At 35.7% G+C, this 23009-nt stretch overlaps 1 protein-coding gene across 2 annotated transcripts in view; it reads right to left on the bottom strand.

Moving 5' to 3' along the window:
• Positions 1-23009, bottom strand: part of VWA8 (von Willebrand factor A domain containing 8) — a 358377-nt gene that overhangs the window by 309772 nt on the left and 25596 nt on the right. For both annotated transcript variants that reach the window (XM_049647001.1, XM_049647002.1), the window contains exon 3: positions 2074-2204. In XM_049647001.1, coding sequence (XP_049502958.1) covers positions 2074-2204 — 131 coding nt within the window. The remainder of the gene's footprint in view (positions 1-2073; positions 2205-23009) is intronic.

Genomic DNA, 23009 nt, shown 5'->3' with positions numbered 1-23009 from the left:
GTACATTTATGTCTATTTCATTGATTGGCTGAATGTGATCACTGAAAAACCCTGTCAAAATTGGTTGACAAAGCGACGCCTCTTATTGTTAAACTGTACCTAGTAACACCCTGAACTGCCACACTGAAGATATAATCCTGGTTCCTCAGGCAAGACAAACGCCAACGTCTCCTCAGATGCTGCTTCCCAGAAATGGTATGAGCAAGTTCAAACAGTACCAGGAGCAGCAGATCGAGGAGGCAGCAGGGGTGTGTTGAGTTTGTTGAGCTATCTATACAACTCCTTCTATATAAATTAAATATAAAGTAAACACAACTATCAAATTATGCCCCCAAATCTCTGCCTGTAAAGACTTCATCTACTCTGGATATTACTTAGCATGGGATCTTATATCTAACAGCAACAGTACCCAGGGCAGAGTTTGCAAGGCAGCTTAGGCTACTGTTTTCTTATGTGTATTTCCACATCCTTAAGCTACCTTAGCTCTGATTCACAATTTAAAGTTTGTTGCTGTTTTCTTTTTTTAAAGATACAGGTTATATTGCATCTTTGAACCCACAAGACACATATAATGTCCTAGCCCTTCTCATTCCACATTCCTAACAAGCTTCAGAATCTTGCCCAGAAACAAAATCAGAGTGAGATATTATGGTCTTTGAAATGAACCAGGTGGAATGGATTCTCGGTAGCTGACTTTGCATTCTTAGGCAAGCCGCTTTTGCCTTATTTATCAATAAAATGAGGATAATACTACGATGACCCCTTATACCTCACAAGCTCATTCCAGAAGCAAATAAAAGATATGGAAGGTACGGGCTAGAAAGAGTTAAGTTCTGATTTGTCCATTGTATTTTGATCATCCTCACCCTACATGATTTTGGAAGTACCAAAATAAATTCACCACTGAAATAAAAGAGGACATGAAGCATATTTCAAATAGCACAGAAATCAATTCTTCAATATCAAGTAACACAAGGAAGCTTAAAGTAAAGTTCTTCCCCTTCATCCTAAAAAATATCTTCAGACAGAACAACTTCACCTGATGGCAATCTTCCTCCCATCAATACAGCAATGCCTATTAATGCAGGCAAACTGGGGGAAAAGGTCTTATACAATTTTTTCTTATTTGGATTGAGATTTTAATATTTCAACTCACTTCACAACTGTATTCAGAAAACTACAAACATGTAAGAGGATAACAGGTCAGAAAGAAGACTTGAAGTCTAGCTCTATCATTTACTAGCTGGAAAAAAGCTTGAGTGAGTTATTTCATAAACTTGTTTTCTCATCTATGTGAAGGAAAAAACTGTGTAACATATAAGAGATATTTGACAAACTGTAGGCTCTCCTTAAAGACCATATAACAACAAAAAGTCAAGAGAATTATTTGGCTTTTTAAAATGTGGGCCTTAAATACAGAGAACAATCTGAGGGTTGTTGGGGGGATGGGGGAGAAGGGAACATGGGTGATGGACATTGAGGAGGGCACTTGTTGGGATGAGCATTGGGTGTTGTAGGTAAGCGATGCACCATGGGAATCTACCCCAAAACCCAAGAGCACACTTTACACACGGTATGTTAGCCAATTTGACGATAAATTGTATTTTAAAAAAATAAATAAAAATTTAAAAAATTTTAAAAAGAAATAAGGATATTTCTTGAGTAATATAAATATAAAATATATAATATGAAATTAATATAACATAAAATCATATAATAATGTAATACAACATATAATATTATATAATGTAATATAAAACTAAGTTTTGTTTTGTAACCTCATAGTTGCTGATTCTATCTGCTACTCATTGCCTGAATTTGTATTTCTTTTTTACCAGAAGTTGAGAACTTTCTAGTGACAACAAAATTTTGCTAAAGCTATGAACAATATACATCTGCTTCCCAAATAACTTATTCCACACTCCTTATTAAAGAAAGCATCCTTCAACATTAAAATTTTTTTCAAGTAATGAACAATCTTGATATTTTTGTAAATTCTTAATCTTAATTTATGTTAGAACACAATCAATCAAAGTTAAGACCCTTAGGAATCCATAAGAATTGATTGCTTACCAGGTACTGCATAGCAATAGAGCGTCGAAGAGGCCCAGGAGGTCCTATGAGAAAGACATCTTGCCCCAAAAGATCCTTCTGCATCATCCATCTTATATGCTGAATTACAGATTGAGCCAGAGAGTCTGAAACTTCAAGCACGAAAAAACAAGATGAAGTGAAATGCAAATCAGACTACTACTTATAAACCTCTAAGCAATCAAGGCGTATAGTGTATTATATTTTAAAAAGTGTGTCTATCTCTCTATATACATGAACAACACACATATTCATCAATACATCGACCTGGTGAATTCTCACACTGCTTTACTGCTTTAAAACCATTGTTACCAATGTTAAAACAGGACAAAGGTTATGATATCACAAAGAATCACATAATATCACACTTGTTATTTATTTACTTTATTTACTCATTTTGAGAAAGAGGGAGTAAGAGAGCATGAGCAGGTGAGTGTCAGACAGAAAGGGAGAGAGAGAGAATCCCAAGCAGGCTCTGCACTGCCAGCATGGAGCCTGATGCAGGGCTCAAACCCATGAACTGGGAGATCACTACCTGACTCAAAACCAAGGGTCAGAGGTTTAATTTAATAAGCCACCCAGGTGCCTTTGATATCACATTTAAAAGCTTACAAGAACATTCGAATGGTCACGTTTAAGTGTCACTAAAGAAATACAAGTGATATTCAAGGGTGATATAAGGAATTAGAATCATTATCACAATTCTATAGCCCAACGCTTTTGTTCTAAAAGGGACATGACTAAATCATCTCAGACAATTAATGATTATCACAGTCTTGAAAATTTTAAGAAAACTATATTATAACTTAAGCTGGCAATGGGTTGTGAGATCTCTCAAACTTCACAGTTAGAAGGTTTGAAGACTTACGTGTGCAACTGTTGGGAATAGAAGACTACTTCATTCAATGCCCTTCTAAGTCTACTATTAAATCTGTCAATCTGCTCATCTGCCTAAGCATTTTATAAATGTTTGAATTAACACAATTAATTTGTGTTTGCTCATTTGTAAATCACTCAGTGACCCCGAAAGTGCATTCCTAGGTACATAAGAAAAACTCTCGCCCTTGTACATTGGTAGACATATAGAATAATCATGGAGTGTCATTCAAAACAAACTGAATACAACAAAGAAAAATATAGCTTATTAATTCTTTAAAAAATAAAAATACAACTGGAGACTGGAAGTGGATAAAATACACATGAAGGAATATTACATAACAACAAAAACAGAATGCACTACCACTACTTCTAACAATATTAATTCCTTAAAGGTATAGTATTGAGCGAAAAAATTAAGTCACAGAATAAATCCCATATGATGCTATTTTTGATAACGCTCAGTAAACTAGCAAACTGAATTCATTAGAAATACATACACATGTAATAAAACAGTGCTTGAAAAGCAAAAAATCAAGAGAATGATAAACTGAGAATAATGGACACTTGGGCGTGGAATCAGAGATTCTCACGGATAGTTTCAATGATTTTGGTAATATTCTAGTTCCTATACTGGACATGGCTTACAGTGTTTGCTTTATTATTGTGTTGCATTTTACAGATAAACACACACACACACACACACACACACACACACACACACACGTATCCTAAAAGTCCTTTACATGTACTGAATATATTCCATACTTTTTACACTTTGTTTAATCACCCAGTGAGGCCATGAAAGAATTCAAACTAAGAACACCTGCCAAGGCTAAAGCTATGCTTCCCCGACCACCTTCAACAGCACATTACAAGGGGGATTAGTATCCCCCTAACCCATCCCCCAAAGCTAACATTTAATCATTGGAAAAAATAAAGATAAATTTCTGATTTTCTTTATCAGGGTGAGACGGTCAAGAACAAGGTTTGGGGCAGCCTGCTTGGTTTATCATGTCACTGGGATCACACCAAAGCATCTTGTAATCTTCCCAAATCAAGTGCCTCTATGTCTAAAAATAAGGAGACTCAACACCTGATCAGAGGTGCTTGGTTTCTCTCCTGTCCTCTATGAATCCTCCACAACATGCATAGGGAGCATATCACCCCCAAGGGGGCAAAATCTGAAGTTAAAGAGGGGTTGAAAAGAATTCTTAGATATTACAAGGGTCTGTTGTCCACTAAAGGGATGCTGTGCATAAAAGATATACGGTATATCTGTGGTACTGACGTTTCATGAGATTGGGGAAAGACAATGGGGAGGGGGGAGGTAAATGTCTTTAGTAGAGCAATAATGAAAAACATATTGAGAAACATTGCTCTGAGACCTAGACCTCTGAGAATCTATCAAGGAGTTTCATGATACAATGGAAGCAATTCACCCGAGATTGGAGATTCAACCTCATTTATAACTATCAAATGTCCACTTAACTATTTCCTTTCCTACTTCAGGCTTAAATCCACCTTTGTGATATATAGTCTACTCTTTCTTATTTCAAGATGAGTCAGTCTGCTTGCTGTTTAAGGATGACACAAGATAAAAGTTAAGTTCTAACTTCTCTATCATAAATTACACAATGTTCCCTATCCTGCAGATCTATTATCTCTTCTTACACTGGTATCAAATACATAATTAAAAACAAACATTTCTGGGATTTCTTTCTTTATATTTTTACAAATCTTCACTTACTTTGGCCACAGGCCTTCTCTACACTTCAGTGTCACTCCTTTGTATTCAGCTTTGGCAATGTGCCTGACCTTCCATTACCTGGACTTGACTACTTAAAATACGACATTTCCAAAGTTCTAGAAGGTAAAGCCAAGTTGGTCTCTTCAACTTCCTTCCACTGTCTATTATTTATAACTGTTGTAACTATTCATAATTACAGAGTCTCCATTTAGTTCTATATAGCTCCATTCCATTTTGAATGCCTTGACCTTGGAACTGTATACATTTTCAAGGCTTTTTTAAAGTTGAAGGCACCAGTTCCTAATCAAATGTGAGGTCTGCCTCTCCTAAGTTGTCAGTGTCGATAAAGTGCTGAGGTTTCGGAATAATATATATATTTTAGCAAAGTCAAGAAGCATCAATTATGCCTGTATTTACAGAGCAGTTTGTATACCACGTACTTTCTTAAGTAGGAGAGAAAGGCATAGTTATTTAAAGCGGGAATTCTAGGAACTGAGTATAATTGCGAGGATGCTCATAGTTGTTCTTCCACTCGACGTGATCCTAATGTGTTGAGGACCACTGGCCTAAGGCACATCTGACAATTCTCAGCAATCCCTTCCTTTCCTCTTGCCACTCAGCAGTGGTTCTCAACTAGTGGCAATACCGCCATCACGCTATGCCCGCCAGAGACATTTGGAAATGTCCGGGGTACTTCTGGTTGTTGCAAAGCCTTGGGGGACGAGGGATGACTGGGTGCACTACTGACATTTAGTGATTCTACATATGATGTCCAAGACAGTCCCATCTGCCCAGTATGTTAATGGCACCCTTGTTGAGAAATATTGTGCCTGGGTTGACATGTGTGGGTTTGTTTTTTTTTTTTCAGGGTTTCTGTTGCTTGCATGCCACAAATGCATTATTTCTATTTAGTCACAAGTAAGCCCAGAGGAAGAGTTCCCCTTAGTTTCCCCTATTTTCTGAAAGATGACATTGTTAGGGAGGCAACTCAAGAGTGATTTAAGTTCTACCTGTAGACTGAGATGTTAGATGTCAGAATATCTAAGGATCTTATCATCACATTCCAATTCTACATAATTTTCTTAATATGTATAAGCAGCTTCTGAATCGTGTGGCTGGCCTTGCAGTCAATGCCATATCTTCAAGAACAGTTTTTCCTTTCCCTTATTTTTCTTTACCCAATAAACAGTAATAATAATGGTTATAATTTAGTGCATTCATTTCATGTGCCAGATAAAATACAAATGACTTTTCATACAGGATCTCATGACAACCCTGGGATTTAGCAGACTATACTGTGTACAGATACGGAATCAAGCCAGACTGCTCAAATCCCAACTCTGCTGTTTACCAGCTATGTAAACTTAATCAGCTATTTAAACTCTCTGTGTTCAGGTTCTCCATCTGTATAACAGATATAATAAATGTACCTACTTATAAGGTTATTATGAGGATTAAGTTAGGCACTTAGAACAGTGACTGGTAATAGTTAAGTGTCATATAAGCACTTCATTAAATATTCATTCCCTATGTTTTTCAAATAAGAAAATCAAAGTTCTTGAGGTGCAGTCTTGAGTTGGTATGTGCATAAACCAAGACTTAGATCTCAGCGTTTGAGTTCAAAGTTTGCACTATAGCTGTGATGTCCTATTGCCCCTCCAAAATCTTTTTAACAGGCTCTACCTTCAGATCCAAGAATTTCCCTACAAGTGTGTGCCTCATGGGGGCTCCATCGAACTTAATGGAGTTGCTTTTCTGGCCATTAATTTTATTTCTTGGTTTTTGAGGATGTCAACGATACCATGTTTTTCTCCTTTTATTGAAATTTCTAATTCATTTTATTTTACATTACGTTATGAGAGGGCTGTTTCTCTAAAAAACCTCCCATTTCCACTTGCTCATATTTTAGGATAGTATATTTTGTCAAAGAAAATATTTAATTTGTCAAAAAATTACATTAAACTACTGAGAGAACGCATTATGTAGTGCCGTGTGGTGTCTGTGGTGTATTTTACATTAATGCTTGAAACTAGCTGTATTTTTAGGATGGCCTCAAGAAAACATGAGTCATACTTAAAAGCATTCTAGAAATAGAAACAAGATGTAAGACCTTACATTACGAACATCTGCAAAACAAACTGCCAAACTGCCACGCATAACCTAATATAAACACAGCCCTGTGCGCAAGAGAAATCCCTGACTTCATTGTTTTCAGGCACAAGATGCTACCTTCCAGGAGTCCACATAATGATAAACTGATGTCCAAATAATACCGGAGAGCTTGATCCTATAGTCTAACATTTCCTTCTCTATGTAAAAATCAAACATCTGGTTCATGTTGGGCTACATTCCTTATTCAATCCCTAGCCGATACTTGTTTTAAAAAAAATGTGTACTATTTTTGCCCGGGCGTATTCAAGGACTTTAAAATAAGTCTATCAAAGTAATCCAAATTATAATTTTCTCCCTCCACAGACTTCAATTTGTCATATATATAAAGATTAAAATTAACATTTCAGAAAATTATGCTAAGTTCTCATCCCATTATAATAAATCCTTTAAAACTAATGGTGTTTCCTAAGCATCCGAAGAGGAAACATAATATAATGGAGGAAAAAAAACAAAACAAAACAAAAAAGCCTTTGAAGCCAAACAGATCTAGTTGTGATTTCTCATCCTGTCCTTTATCAGTGTCCTTGGACAAGAATTCTGAATCTTCCGGGCTTTTCTTATTTTCAAAATAAAGGTAATAATACTTAACAAGAACGGCTAGTATGAGGATTACAGGTAAAGCACCATGTCAAACCCCTCAGCCAGTGAGAACCGCGAATGGAAGGATATTGAAGACTTATCCTCGCCTGCAAAGTCCTCTACCTGGTGTGTGTCCTAGATAGCAGGCTGTATGTACAGTGTGGACTCGGTGGTAATGAATGGGCTTCCGAGTTTATACTCAAACTACCTTCTGGGCCTACATACAGCCCACCCCGAAGAGATAAAGGAGAATGAACCCGATATTTACCATATCCCTGACTAGTAGAGCTTATGTCAGGTACCTTCTCATGGCATTTCATCTTATTCACCATAGTCGTCCTACAAAATAGTTCAGAAAGAATCTCAACACAGGCCTGCCACACTCCCCTGCATTCACTCCTGCTACCTCATCACAATGAGAGATTTCAAAAGAATCGCAACGAATCTCACTGCAAGTACATGCTCATTTACTAAACTGTCACCTATCTATCATACATCATTCTGTACTTGGATATAATGGACAAGGGAGAAAACATGAGAAGAGGGGACACAATACAGTTATGTTTAGAACTTAAGTCCTCGTTATTTACCACACGGGCTAACTGAACTAAGAAATTACATCATTCACACAGCTACATTTATTAAGGATCTACTATATATGCTTAGCACCAAGAACAGCAAAATGAATACAAAAGGTCCTCTGAATGTGTCAAAGGAAACCACTGCATACATAGAGAGCCTCAGTTTACATAAAGCCACTCATCTATAATGTAGACTGAGGAGTCTGATCCAATACAGCTGTAATCAAAATTAAATGAGAAGCACAATATTGGCCAGCACAGTACTCAGCATAGAGAAGTTATTCAGTTTTTCTTAAAACTAGAAAAACACATCAATATACATTAAATACATTAAAGCATATCCATACACAATGATTGTCAAGTTGTTTACTTTTTGTGTTGAGATGTTAGAATATATATGCATGTGTTTCTTGTACTTGCATAGAAAAATACAGGAAAGATACCCCTAAAACTAATAACATGGCAAGTAATGTAGATGAAAATAGGAGTGAAACTGAGATTCCTCAATGTGCAGTTTTTTATATTATTTTGACTTCTGAACCATATAAATGTATTATTTCCACACACAAAAAGCTAAGTTACTTTTTTAAAGTCAAGTTTTAGAAAATACTTGACACAAGAAAATTTATATCATATATAGTTTTTGTGGAAGTGGTCACAAAATAGCAACAAAGAATATTTTCTTAAATGATGTATGCAAATAGTCATTTTTTAAATGTTTTATTTTTGAAAGCGGGGGGAAGGGGCAGAGAGAGAGGGGAATAGATGATTTGAAACAGGCTCTGTGATGATAGCAGAAAGCCGATGACGGGCTCAAACCCACAACCTGTGAGATCATGACCTGAGCTAAAGCCTGATGCTTAACTGTCTGAGCCACCCAGGTACCCCACAAAATACTGTCATTTTTATTTTTATTTTGAAGTTTATTATATTTTTGAGAGACAGAGTGAGAGAGAGCAGAGGAAGGGCAGAGAGAAAGAGACAGAGAATCGATCCCAAGTAGGCTTCATGCTCTCAGCACAGAGCCCAACACAGGGCTTGAACTCATGAACTGTGAGATCATGACCTGAGCCAAAACCAAGTCATTGGCTTAACCAATTGAGCCCAAGGCACTCCAAAATATAGTCATTTTAAAAAATACTGGGTACATTTATAAGATTCGACTTATAAAATTATGTTCTCTGACCAAAATTAAATTAAATTGGAAATTAATAATAAAAAGATCTTTGGGAAAATCTCCAAATATTTAGAAACTAAACAGCACACTTGTAAATAGCGCATGGGTCAAAGAAGAAATCCAAAGGGAAATTGCCAAGAATTTTGAGCTGAACAAAGGTGAAACCACAATGTATCAAAATTTATGGCATACCACTAAAGCAGTACTTAGGGGAAATTTTATAGTACTAAATACCTGTATTGAGAAAAAGGAAGGATTGGGGAGCCTGGGTGGCTCAGTCAGTTAAGCGTCTGACTTTCATGATCTCATGGTCCATGGGTTTGAGCCAGGCTCTGTGCTGACAGCTCTGAGCCTGGATCCTGCTTCAGAGTCTGTGTTTCTCTCTCTCTCTGCCCCTCCCTTACGTTCTGTCTCTCTCTATCAAAAAAAAAAAACATTAAAAAAAATAGAAAAAGGAGGACTTCAAGTTAATGGCTTCAGCTTCTGCCTTAAGATACTAGAAAAAGAAGAGCAAGTGAAACCCCAAGAAATGAAATTCTACTGATCAGAACTTAAATCAATGAAATAGAAAACAAAATAATTTTTAAACTTTTTTAAAGGTTTTATTATCCATATTTGAAATAGAGGGAGACAGAGCATGAGCAAGGGAGGGGCAGAGAGAGAGAGAGAGAGAGAGAGAGACAGACAGAATCTGAAGCAAGCTCCAGGTTCTGAGTTGTCCGCACAGAGCCTGATGCAGGGCTCGAACCATGGACCGTGGGATCATGACCTGAGCCAAAGTTGGACGCTTAACTGACTGAGCCACCCAGGTGCCCCAAAACAAAATAATTTTTAAAAAATCAGTGAAACCGAAAGAAAGTTCTTTGACAAAAATCAATAAAATTGACCAATCAGGAAAGACTAATCAGGAAAAAGAGAAGATACAAATTTCCAAAATCAGGAATATGAGATTGGGGTTGACATGAAGTACAGATACTGCAGATATTAAAAGGAGAATTAGTGAATATTGTGAAAAAGTTTATGCCAATACATTCCAAGACTTAGATGAAATGGACAAATTCCTTGAAAGACAAATTCCTTTAAAAAGTCAGCTTTTTTTTAGCTAACATAAGAAAAGGTAACCCCAATAACCATATCTAACGAAGAAATTGAATTAGTGAATAACCTTCCCACAAAGAAAACCCCAAGTCAAGACAGCTTCAAGGTGAAGCCTACCAAACATTTAAGGAAAAATGCCAATTTTATACAAACTCAGTCAGAAAACGGAAAGAAGTAAATACTTCCCAATTCATTCTATAAGACCATCATTGCCCGAATACCAAAATTTGACAAAGATATCACAAGGAAGGTATTATGGACTGGATGTTCGTGCTCCTCCAGAATTCCCATGTTTAAGTCCTAACTCCCAATATGATCAGTAGTATTAGGCGGGGCCTTTGGGAGGTGATTGAAAGCCCTCATAATGGGATTAATACCCTTATAAGAAAAGACACAGAAGCTTTCTCTGTCTCTCCACACTTTGGGCCATGTGTGGATACAAGAGGTCAGCAGTTCACAACCAAGGAGAGGGCCTTGCCAGAACCCTACCATACTGGTGCCCTGATTCCAGACTTCCAGCCTCCATAACTATGGGAAATAAATTTCAGGTTTTTTTATAAGCCACCCAAACTATGATGCTTTGTTAGAGCAGCTGGATCTAAGATGAAAAGAAAGCTGCAGATCAATATCCTTCAGAAATACAGATGCAAAAATTCCAAACAAAATTTTCTTAAACTAAAACCAATAATATGTAAAACCAACAACACAATACAACCAAGTGGGATTTACTTCAGTAGTGCAAAGTTAGCTTAACACTTAAAAATCGATCAAATATAATTCATCATATTAACAAACTAAAAAAGAAAAACCACATTATCGCGTCCAAGAACACAGAAAAAACATTTGACAAAATAGAATATAGCTTTCTAATTAAAATCATCTCTAAGCAAAGCACAAATGGGAGAAAACTTCCTCATCTTGATACACAACGAACGTGAAACACCTATGCCTATCATACGTCAGAGTAAAAAGCTCAATGCTTTCTCCCAAGATCAGAAATAAGACAATAATATTCCTTCCTCTGACCACTTCTATTCAACATTTACTGGAGGTACCAACAAATACAGTAAGGCCAAAACAAAAACAAAAAACAAAAAACAAAAAACCACACCTTCCAGATTAGTAAGAAGTAGCATTTCCTTTATTTATATATAACAGAATTGTTTATATGGAAACTGTGATGAAATCTACCAAAACAAGTTCCAGAACAAGTGAGTTTAGCAAGGTGCCAAGATACAAGATCAATATACAAAATCAATTGTACTTCTATGTTGAAATTAAAAAACAATACCACTTACGATAACATTAAAAAATAAATACTTGAATGATGACTCTGACAAAATATATGCTAGACCTGTACACTGAAAACAACAAAACACTGCTGAAAGAAATTAAAGAAGATCTAAATAATGGAGAGATACACCTTTATGGATTGGAAAGCTCAATATTATTAAGATATCAAGTGTCTCCAAAATGATAATAGATTCAATGCAATCCCAATCCCAACAGTTCTTTTTTGTGGAAACTGACAAGCTGATTCTAAAATCATATAGATGCAGAGGACCTAGAACAGCCAACATCTTTGTAAAAAAGCAAAGATGGAAGACGAACATTACCTGATCTGAAGACTTATTGTAACACCATATTATTCAAGATAGTGAGACTTTGGTGTCAAGACACACTAAGAGATCAATGGAACAGTTTAGAAACGGATTCACAATATATATGGACAACTGATTTTGAACAAAGGTACAAAGGCAATTCAGTGGGACAATGATAGTCTTTTAAGCAACCGGTGCTGAAACAATTAGGTATCTATATGCAAAAAATGAACTTTGATCCATACTCATATAAAATGACCTTTGACCCATACCATATATAATAAATTAACTTAAAATAGATAATAGACCAAAATGTAAATTATGTATACAACTGTGAAGATATTTAGGAAAAAAAAAAAAAGAAGAAGAAAATCTTTATGATCTTTGGTTAGACAAAGATTTCTTAGGTATGATACCAAAACCCCAATACATAAAGGTAAAAACTGATAAATTGGACTTCACTAAAATTTAAGACACCTGCTCTTCAAAAGATTCAATTAAAAAAAAATCAAAAGACAAGTCACTGAAAGAAAATACTTGTACATCTTATATCTGATAAATTTCTTTTACCCAGAATGTATGAAGAAATCTCAAATCTCAAAAGAACACAAACATCCCAATAAAAAAGTGGGCAAAAGATTTAAACAGACACTTCACCAAAGATATACAGATGGCAAGTAAGCACATAAATAAGTGTTCAACATCTCTAGTCACTAGGAAATGCAAATTAAAATCACTATGAGATACCATTACACACCTATCAGAATGGCTGAAATTAAAAAGACTGACCATACCAAGAGCTAGCAAGAATGTGGAAGAACTGGAAATCTCACACATCGCTGGCAGAAATAGAAAATGACACAACTACTTTGGAAAACAGAATGGTAGTTTCTTGAAAAGTTAAACATCTTCTGTGTGATACAGCCATTCTACTCCTAGGTATTTACACAAGAAAAAAAGAAAGTACTATGGCCATATAAAGACTTATACATGAATGCTCAGTGCAGCTTTGTTTCAAGAGCTTCAAAATAATAACACTGATGTCCATCAACAGATGAATGAATGAACAAACTGCAATTATTTCCATACAATGAAATACTAAGCAGCAATAAAAAGTTATAAACTATTGACACACGCAACATGAATCTCAAAATAATGATGCGAAGTGATGGAAATTAGACAAAAATTGAGTATATATTACAGAATTCTATTTATATAAAATTCTAGGAAATCTGAATATATCTACAAAGCAGATGAGCCATTCCCAGAAAAAGGAGGAACCAGGGGATATTCTAAAGAGGCACAGGTACACTTTGGGGGGTGATGAATTTATTTGATCAATATTTTGACTACGGTGACGTCTCATGTTTACTTATGTCAAAACTTGTGAAACTGTACATTTAACTATGTGAAATTTATTGTATGTAAATTATACTTACTAATATTATTTTTAAAAGACTAGAATAACACATTGAAATGTCAACAATGTTCTTATAAATGATTTCAGTTTTATCCTTTCGTTTCTCAGTATCCCAGGTTCTCTGTATTGATGATGTTTTATTTTTGTAATAGGAACAAAAAATTATATTTCTTTTGAAAAACCACATTGCAAAGTAATAACAGCCAAACGGGAAGCAGAGAATAACTGTGATACACAGGATAAGTTGTAATGTGATACATAACATATATTAGAATATTTTGACTAATCAATACATCACAATTTAACCCCAAAATTCAATTTGCAACTCAGCTTCTTATAAAGTTCTTATCGAAAAGACACTGTTACACTGTGATAACTCACTGAAGACATCTTTATTGGTCTTAGTGTAGCTAGTCATATTCATCACAAGACTTACAACAACCAAAAACATAAAATGAAACCAAAGGAATAACCTTTAGTTATAAACACATCTCAGAAGATCCAAGAATTTCTAGGTCCTGTCAAATGAGTCCAAGTTATTTAAGCATACAGCATGAACTTTTTATTTTTATGAGTCAGGTTACAGAAAAAGCAGTTATAATAGATGTATTCCTTAATCAGGTTTCACTTTAAACATGAGGGTTTTATTAACTATTTTTAAAATTACAATCCAATATATGCTTACTATAACAAAGAAAAAAAAATCCAAAAATGTAAAAAGAAAAATTATCTCTCTTGATCCCTATCATTCCTGGCCTTACTCCTAACCCAATGCCCCCCCCCCCCATAAAACTCAAAATTAAGAACCTGGAGTATAGCCTTCCACACTTTTCTCTGTATACAGAAAGACATGCAATACACCTGCAAAAGGTGTTTAAGTTGTTTAAAAAAAAAATAGTATCATACTTTACATACTACTCTGCAATCTACAATTTTTGCTTAATAATATGGTATAGACATCTCAAGGTCCACAGATACAAATATATTCTTTTTTAACAGCTGCAGAAGATTCCATAATATGGGTAAGCAATAATTTATTCAACCATTCTCTAGTGATATACTCATTGCCTCTAGTTTTGGTCACTATCAATAACACCAAAATGCTGGAATATATATTATGTACAAATATCCTTTATATACTGACTTTTTTCTTTAATGAATACAACCTGAAAAAGAAACTGCTACATCCAAAGGTATATAATATTTTTAATTGTAATAGCTACCACAGTATTACTTTCCAAAGAAGCCATATGAACTCAGACTTCTACCAACAACGAACGACAACACTGTTTCCCTGCAACCTTGTAGTTACTTGACATTATAATACTTCTGAATTTTGGCCCAGGTGATGCATAGAATTGATATTGCATAATTTACATCTAACTATTAAGCAGGGTTAGAACATATGTTCATATACTTATTGGTCCTTTGGATTTCCTCTCCTGTGCCATGCTTATTTAAATCCTTTGCCTATTTTCCACTGGATGATATGGTGTTTCTCATCAATTTGTAAGGTATATTTGTCTATTGAGGGTATTAATCCTCTATCACATGTGTTAGATATCCACTAAAATGTGAGTTTTAAGCTAGGGGTTTACTACTTGAATTCATTTTTTCATTCAAATAATGTCATAAGTGACGGTTAAAGTATTACCACATACACCTGAAGAAGACTATTTATATATTACACAGTTCAAAAATTGTACATCTGCAATGAAAGTTGCAGAAAGCAACAACAGTCATTAAACAGAAAATAAAAAGCAACAAAATGCATCAAGAAATGTTATCTTCAGTGTGGTGCCCAAGACAAAGAAGATTAAAGAAAATTTAGGCACTGAATAAAGATTGCTGTAGACAAGCTGGAGAAGACTTCAGGTCATATTACAGAGCTTGAAAAGTTGATGGGACACTCCCCTTTGAAGGCTCTATTTTATATAAAGAAATCTCAAATTAAATCCTTTTCTCCAAGTAAATTTTCATGTAATGAGTGGCAATTACTGTGCTATTGAAAATAGGGTAAATCTTAAGGACTGGAGGCTCTGCTCTCTAAGTTCTGTATAATAAGTTTCTGTTCTGTAAGGGAACCTTAGTTAACACCTTCCTGGAGGCCTTATGTGTAAGCTTTGTCAGTCATTCATTAAAACTGACGAGTGCCACAATGATTGTTCCACATTATCTACAGACACAAAAATGGCATAGATTCTCCATGCTGTTCTGTCATTTACATGCTGATGAATTTCTCAAACCTCTTAAAATTATTTACAAATGTCCCCCCTCCCCCATAAAACCTTTCACACTGTTGACTTTATGCCAAAAACCATCATTTTAAGAGTACAATGTTGTAATTCTTGCAGAAAACCTTTGTGGGTGCTAATTGCTTGGATAAAAGTTCAGTGTGTCCAGTAAACCTTAAATGACCTCACATATAATTGGTCCGCTGACTGCAGCAAGAAGATTATGTAAGGAAGCAGAAATACAACTCTGAAGTCGACTTTGAAGGCATCTATTGAAAACCTGCCGCCCTGGAGCGTCACCTCTTAAGGCAAACACTAAAAGAAATACCAGCTTGACTCAATATAGTTTAACTTCAAGAACAAAAACATGAAGGAACCCCTTTTCAACAGCTGACAATTTCATCTAAGCCTTGAGATTCACTTTTCAGACAAAAAAAGCAAAAATCTTCAATTATCCACTTCAGCACTTGCAGGGAAGAGACTAGAGACTAAGATGATAAGTGGGAGTTATAATGGTCAAGGCAGGAGGTGACAAGACCTAGATAATAAAACAACTGAAGAACAGTACAACTCCTTTGTCTGCTTTGTGCCAGGCACTGGACTGGGCTAGATGCTGCAGCTAGAAAGACACCCTGCTGTGCCCAACACTGTGAAGACAGAAATAGTTCAATGAGAAGCAGACAACAGACTACAAAATATATTTGTCAGCTCAATCAGATGGCCAAGGAATTAAGAAATTTTGCTTTCGTAAGTAATGCTGTTTTCACGTAGTTTTAAACCGAATTTTAGGGGCGCCTGGGTGGCTCAGTTGGTTGAGGGTCTGACTTCGGCTCAGGTCATGATCTCCAGGTTCCTGAGTTCGACCCCCACATTGGGCTCACTGCTATCAGCACAGAGCCTGCTCGGATCTTACGTCCCCCTCCTTCTCTACCCCTTCCCCACTCACGCTCTCTCAAAAATGAATAAACATTTTAAATAAATACATAAATTGAATTTTAGATTTCCACTTAAGAATATTCTCAGTCTATTGCATCTCTGCCAGCTAACAGGATTTCTACTACTTCTATCAAATAGATGTTATATATGAATATCAGGGTTCGTGGTCCAACATTGTGATTTTTATTTCTTCACTACTAAAAGACAACAGTTGATTTTCAGTGCTCTGAATAACTCTGAAAAAGAAATAAAATATGACTGCCATGTCTCAGTGATTTCAATTTTTTCAATATTTTTCACACTCTTAAATTCCAAAAGAATTATCTAACATACCATTCTTCTTTTCATTACAGGACTTCCTCTAAAGAAAAGTAGCCAGAGATACTGTGGCAAACTATAAAAGGAAAACCAAACGGAAGTCAGGGAATCTGGGCTTTGCTACTAATTAATTAGTCTTCTGGCCTCTTTCTTGTGGTCCTATTTTCCTGGTTATGAAATGAGTTTTAGAGAGGATAATAATAGCTAAAGTTCCTTTCCTTAACAAAATATTGAATACCCAAACACGAAGAGCTGAATTGAAGCATAAATATGGATAGGAAAGTAAGAGGGTATCAAACTTCAACAAAATACTGTTTTGAAAATATTTTAAAATATTTATTTATTTACTTATTGATTTTTATTTAAATCCAAGTTAGTTAACATATAGTATAATATTGATTTCAGGAATAAAACTTAGTGATTCATCACTTACAGATAACACCCAGTGCTCATCACAAGTACCCTCCTTAATGCCCATCACCCATTTAGCCCACCCCCCCCCCCCCCTCCCCTCCAGCAATCCTCAGTTTGTTCTCTGTATTTAAGAGGAACTTATGGTTTCCTCCCTTTCTGTTTTCACTTATTTTTCCTTCCCTTCCCCTATGTTCATCTGTTTTGTCAAAATATTTTAAAATATTTTTTTAAGTTTATTTATTTATTTGAGAAAGAGAGAGAGAGAGTGTGTGTGTGTGTGTGAGAGAGAGAGAGAGAGCAGGGGAGGGGCAGAGACAGAGGGAAAGAGAGAGGATCCCAAGCAGGTTCTGCACTATCAGCGTGGAGCCTGATACAGGGTGTAAACTCACAAGCCGCAAGTTCATGACCTGAACCAAAATCAAGAATAAGATGCTTCACTAACTGAGTCACCCACGTGCCCCAAAATATTTTAAAAAGTAACTCCAAAAGAGGGGCACCTGGGTGGCTCAGTCGGTTAAGCGACCAACTTTGGCTTGGGTCAGGATCTCACACTTTGTGGATTCAAGCCCCGCGTCGGGCTCTGTGCTGACAGCTCAGAGCCTGGAGCCTGCTTCCAATTCTGTGTCTCCCTCTCTCTGCACCTGCCCTGCTTGTGCTCTGTCTCTCTCTGACTCGCAAAAAATAAATGTTAAAAAAATATATAAATAAAAATAAAAGTAACTCCAAAAGAGGTAAAAAAACCTATCAACGTTCTCTCATAGCCAAAAACCCATAATCTCTAATCAGTCATGTAATAGCAAGAGTGAAGTCAAAGAATTATAAGTTTCCCATCTTGGAAATAGTCTGAGAGAGGGAGAAATATTTTAAAGAATATGATATTTGAACCTAATATAGTAAGTAGATGCACAAAAACATGTTTCATTAATAAATAAATATATCTAACCTAATAAATATGTAGCAACATGTAATGCTTATGTGGGTATGTAAGATTTGGGTTGACTTATTAGCTCAGCCATTTTTCCTACTTCAAGTTAAACAAACTTCAAATAGTCTTTTCCTTACATCTGGGTACCGTTGCTCATACAAAAGACTAGTAGAGACAACGTTAGTATTTCCTAGTGGGTAAAACGTGCTACCGTCATTTTGATATACAAACAATAATATATCTAAGGATACTTGTATTATGAATATGGTGGGAACAATGATGAATGGATAGCAAGCACAGAAAATGAAAGTTGGAGCCTATACACCATCCAACAGTTTTCAATATAAATTCTCTTCTGATAAATTTCAAAGGGAAAGCTACTAATAACTAAACACAAAAGAAATGAAAAATTTTGACTACATAAGAGATGTATGAAAACAGCAATAAAAATCATAAGTATATAAAGCCATAAAATGTTGAGGGTTTTTCTTTGTTTGCTTTTCTGGGGTTTTTGGTGGCAATTTATAGTTTTGCTATATTTAAAAACAGATATCGTTTATACTTGGAACTTGATTTGAGCCAGCCACTGCTGTATTGCCCCCTAGTCATTTGCAAAATATGAAAATACATTCATTCAAAGCATGTAAGTCTTAAAATTGATATTATTACTGAGATCCCTTGAATCCTTAAAGCTAGTATAGTCTTATTATACATTCTCTTACTTAATAAGATCCCCCAAATAACTTAGCATTTGGGCTTCAATAAAATATTTTAGCAGACCCCCAATAGGAGGGAGACTATGGCATCTTAGTTTAAGTTAAAAGAAGAGAAGGATAGTGCTATCCCCTGCTGAGAGCTGTCAGGCCATGACGATGCTTCCTGTCTAGGTGAGACTTGAAAGGCCAACATTCTTTCCACACTGTAAACACATGAAGTGTTTGCCTTTAAAAGAATATTGAAGCTTTTTTGAAGAGCCTACCACCACCACGTGTGATTCTGGAAACAACCTAAGTAGGAACAAATTCAAAATCAAATCTAGAGAAGATGCATTTCAGATTCATTTTTTTTAAGGGTAAGACTATAAATGACAATGAAAATATTTTTAGCATATCTCTTAAGCAGAATCATAGCAGCCTTTAGTAATAACCATACACAACTGTGTTACAGACATGGGATAATGGGGAAATGAGAAGGAACAGAATCAGGAGACTGAGGAAATGGTTGTGTCAGGGACTCATATAGTTATTGAGCACCATGTGCCAGGCACGATGCCATGCATGTCACATAAGCTATTTCATTCAATCCTTACAGTATATCCATAAGGTTGAAATGATCGTTCCCATAATGTCAAGGAAATCTGGAGCAGTTAAATGACTACAGAAATTCACACATCTAAAAAAAAAAAAAACATAAAGAAAGAAAAGAAAAAGAAGGGAAGAAATTCTTATCTAGGAAACAGTACACACAAAATTTTAAACCTAATCCTCCCCCTCTCAAATAGATGTTTCCATATAGAACCCAAACTATGTATCAGTCTTCCTATCATCTATCAAGAGTGAATATTATTCCTCACTTTAAAAGTTAATTGTAAAAGTTAGCTACATTCATAATAAGATAAGATCCAGGAATCAGGGGGAAAAAAAATGAGTGTTTTCTTCAATCATCACATACCAGTATCATGTAAGGTGTTTTAAATCTATTTTGTTAATTTTTCTCTGGGTAAACATAACAACTTGTTCAAGATTTAAGTCCCTAGTCCTACCCCCAGAAAACCTATCAAGTATAATAATATGATTAGGTATAATCATTAAATAATAAATATTAAAAATAAATGCTCCTGACTCCCACTTCTAGTTAGGATGAAGAGAATTGCAACAGAATTTTACTTTCAACCTAACAACCAGAACAAGGCAGTGGATCTGTAAAACTCACAGTTTCTTTTTTTTTTAATAATTTTTTATGTGTATTTATTTTTGAGAGAGCCTGCATGCAAGAGAGGCATAGAGAGAGGGGGGGACAGAGGACCCGAGGAAGATGCTGTGCTGACAGCAGAGAGCATGACTCAGGGCTTGAACTCATGAACAACGAGATCACAACCTGAGCCAAAGTTGGATGCTTAACCGACAGAGCCACCCTGGGGGCCCACCAAATCACAGTTTCTTAAAACCCATCATACAGCTAAGAATACAAAGAAACCTGAATGAACCAAATTCTAGAAAGTAATGAGTACTTTCAAGAAGAAAAGAGACCCAGAGCTAATTTTCCCCCTAGTAGACTGGCAGGAGAAGGAAGAATCTGCCATAGGTGTATCAGGATAAGCAAGCTGAACTTTAAAACTGAATTTTAAAACTTACAATGGCCTCACACGGGCTGACACGATGAACTAGTCTACTGAGAAGCCTTAGCCACAAAGAGAGTCTACACCTACCCACCAACTCTTTCCCATTGGCCCTCACTGAGTACACAGGAGTGCACACTAAAAACCAGGCGCAGGGCAAGAACTGAGAGGATTCTTCCTGAAGCATGCTGGACCTTTTCTTAGTGCAAGGCAACAACCCATTGAAGGCTGGGAGTGGGACAGAAGCAACAGAAATCCCTCCAAGGCACTTCATGGCCTTATACGGTATTAGGGAGCAGTCACACACAAGGCATTAGGGCAGAAGAGCTGAGATAAATCCTGTTTGGGCACTCCTGGCCTTCACTGACATGTCCTCTGGAGGCTGGAGGCAGGGCAACAGGATAAAGGAGATCTGGGTTGGAGAAAGCAGAATACAGGACTAAATGACTAAACTCCCCAGCAATCCAAAGATGCAGCTATAAAGCTAAGAGAGATTAGCCATGGCTGGTAGAGCTGGAGATTCAGCTATAAACCATAAAGAAAGCTCTGGAATCTCACCAGAATTCACATCCTGAACATTGCTATAAAGAAAGTCCTGATGTCTTTCTCAAAACCTTTAAAGGTAGAGATAAATGGAATGCAACTAAGCTAAAACAAAGGCCAGTCCCAAGTCAAGCACATATTAGACCAACTCACCTCACACTCCCTCCTCCCATGCTCCCAACCCCCACCTCCACCACACCTCCAACTCCCTACATGGGGCTTAGCAGATGCAGAGACATGCCCTTTTCTGGGGTAAATATCATTTACTTCAATCTCTACTGTTCCTTTATACACAATATCTGGCATACAATAAAATATTATGAGACAGAGAAGAAAATGTGATCCGTGGTCAAAAATCAATAAAAACAGTTCTAAAAATAGTCTAGGTGCTAGAATTATTAGACCCTAAAAAATATGTTAAAATACTTGTGGAAAAGGAGGAAAACATGAATGTATTCTAGCATAAGAGATGGAAAATATAAAGAAAAGCTAAATGGACATAGAAATGACAAATGTATTAACAGAAATGAATGAATCATCAAAAGGGACTAACACAAGATCATACAAAGCTGAAAAGAAAATCAATTAACTTAATTATGGCCAAGAATTTTCCAGAATTGATTAAAGTTATTAACCCAGAGATTCAAGGAGCTCAGAAAAACACAAAGAAGTTAAATTCAAAGAACACCACAGCTAAGTACATCAAAGCCAAATTTTTGGTTAAGAAAAGTTAAACGCAGATAGAGAAAAAGGACAAATTGCAAATAGGAGCCCAACAAAAATGACAGCTGGTGTTTTGTTGGAAACAACAGAAACCAGAAGATATAAAAAACAAAACAAAACAAAAACCTGGCATTCTGTATCCAGCAAAAAAAAAATCCTTTGAAAATGAAAGTAAAATAAACACATTTTAAGATAGACTATAGAGATACAGGGCACCTGGCTGGCTCAGTCAGTAGACCAGAGTAGACTCTTGATCTCAGGTCATGAGTTTTTGAGCCCCATATTGGGTATGGAGCTTACATTAAAAAAAAAACATAAAAATAAAAAAAAAAGATAGACAACAGAGGAGAGAATTCATATCACAAATCTACTAAAAGAAGTGGTAAAGAAACTCTTCTGGCTGAAGGGAAATGCCTTCAGAGAGATGTCTGAATCTGCAAAACGAAATGAAAAGAAGCATAAAGCATCAAAATATGAATAAATATTAAAAACTTTAAAAACCATCTCCATTTTACATATATATTCAATTTCTTTAAAATTCCATTGATTGCCTAAAGTAAAAAAATAATAATATCATAGTGTTTTAGCATATTTAATTTTAACGAAATTAAAATATATGAAAACGAGACTACCAAAGGTGTGAGAAGTAAATGAAAGCAGTGTTGAAAAGTGATCACATTGTTCCTAAAATAGATGTATTATTTGAAAGTAGACTATGGTAAGTTGTAGATGCATATTATAATCTCTAGAGCATCTCTGTTCAATAGAGTACCCACTAGTCACATGTTGCTATTTAAATTTGAGTTTAAATTAACTAAAATGAAATAAAATCTAAAATTATTTTCCTTGATTGCACTGATCACATTTTGAATGGTTAACCACATGTAGCTAGTGCCTGCTATATTGGACAGCACAAATATAAAGCATATCCATCACTACAGAAAATTCTATTGGACAGAGCTACTCTAGAAAAAGAGGCATAACGAGATAGCCTATGAAAGAGACAACATGGATATATTGTCCCTGAAAAGAAGACAAGAAAAGATGTATCACAAACAGGACAAAGAGCAAAAAAACATCAAGATGGTAGACTTAAACACATCTAAATCAATAATTATATTAAATGTAAATGGGCTGAACATTCCAATTCAAAGAAAGAGCTTGTCAGAATGGATGAACAAGCTGTTCAAAAGACACACTTGAAATATAAAGGCACAACTAGCTGAAAGTAAA

Source organism: Panthera uncia (genome assembly GCF_023721935.1).
Source record: "Panthera uncia isolate 11264 chromosome A1 unlocalized genomic scaffold, Puncia_PCG_1.0 HiC_scaffold_16, whole genome shotgun sequence".
Lineage (NCBI taxonomy): Eukaryota > Metazoa > Chordata > Mammalia > Carnivora > Felidae > Panthera > Panthera uncia.
The sequence above is the reverse complement of the archived record's forward strand: the minus strand, read 5'-3'. Positions and strand labels throughout refer to the sequence as shown.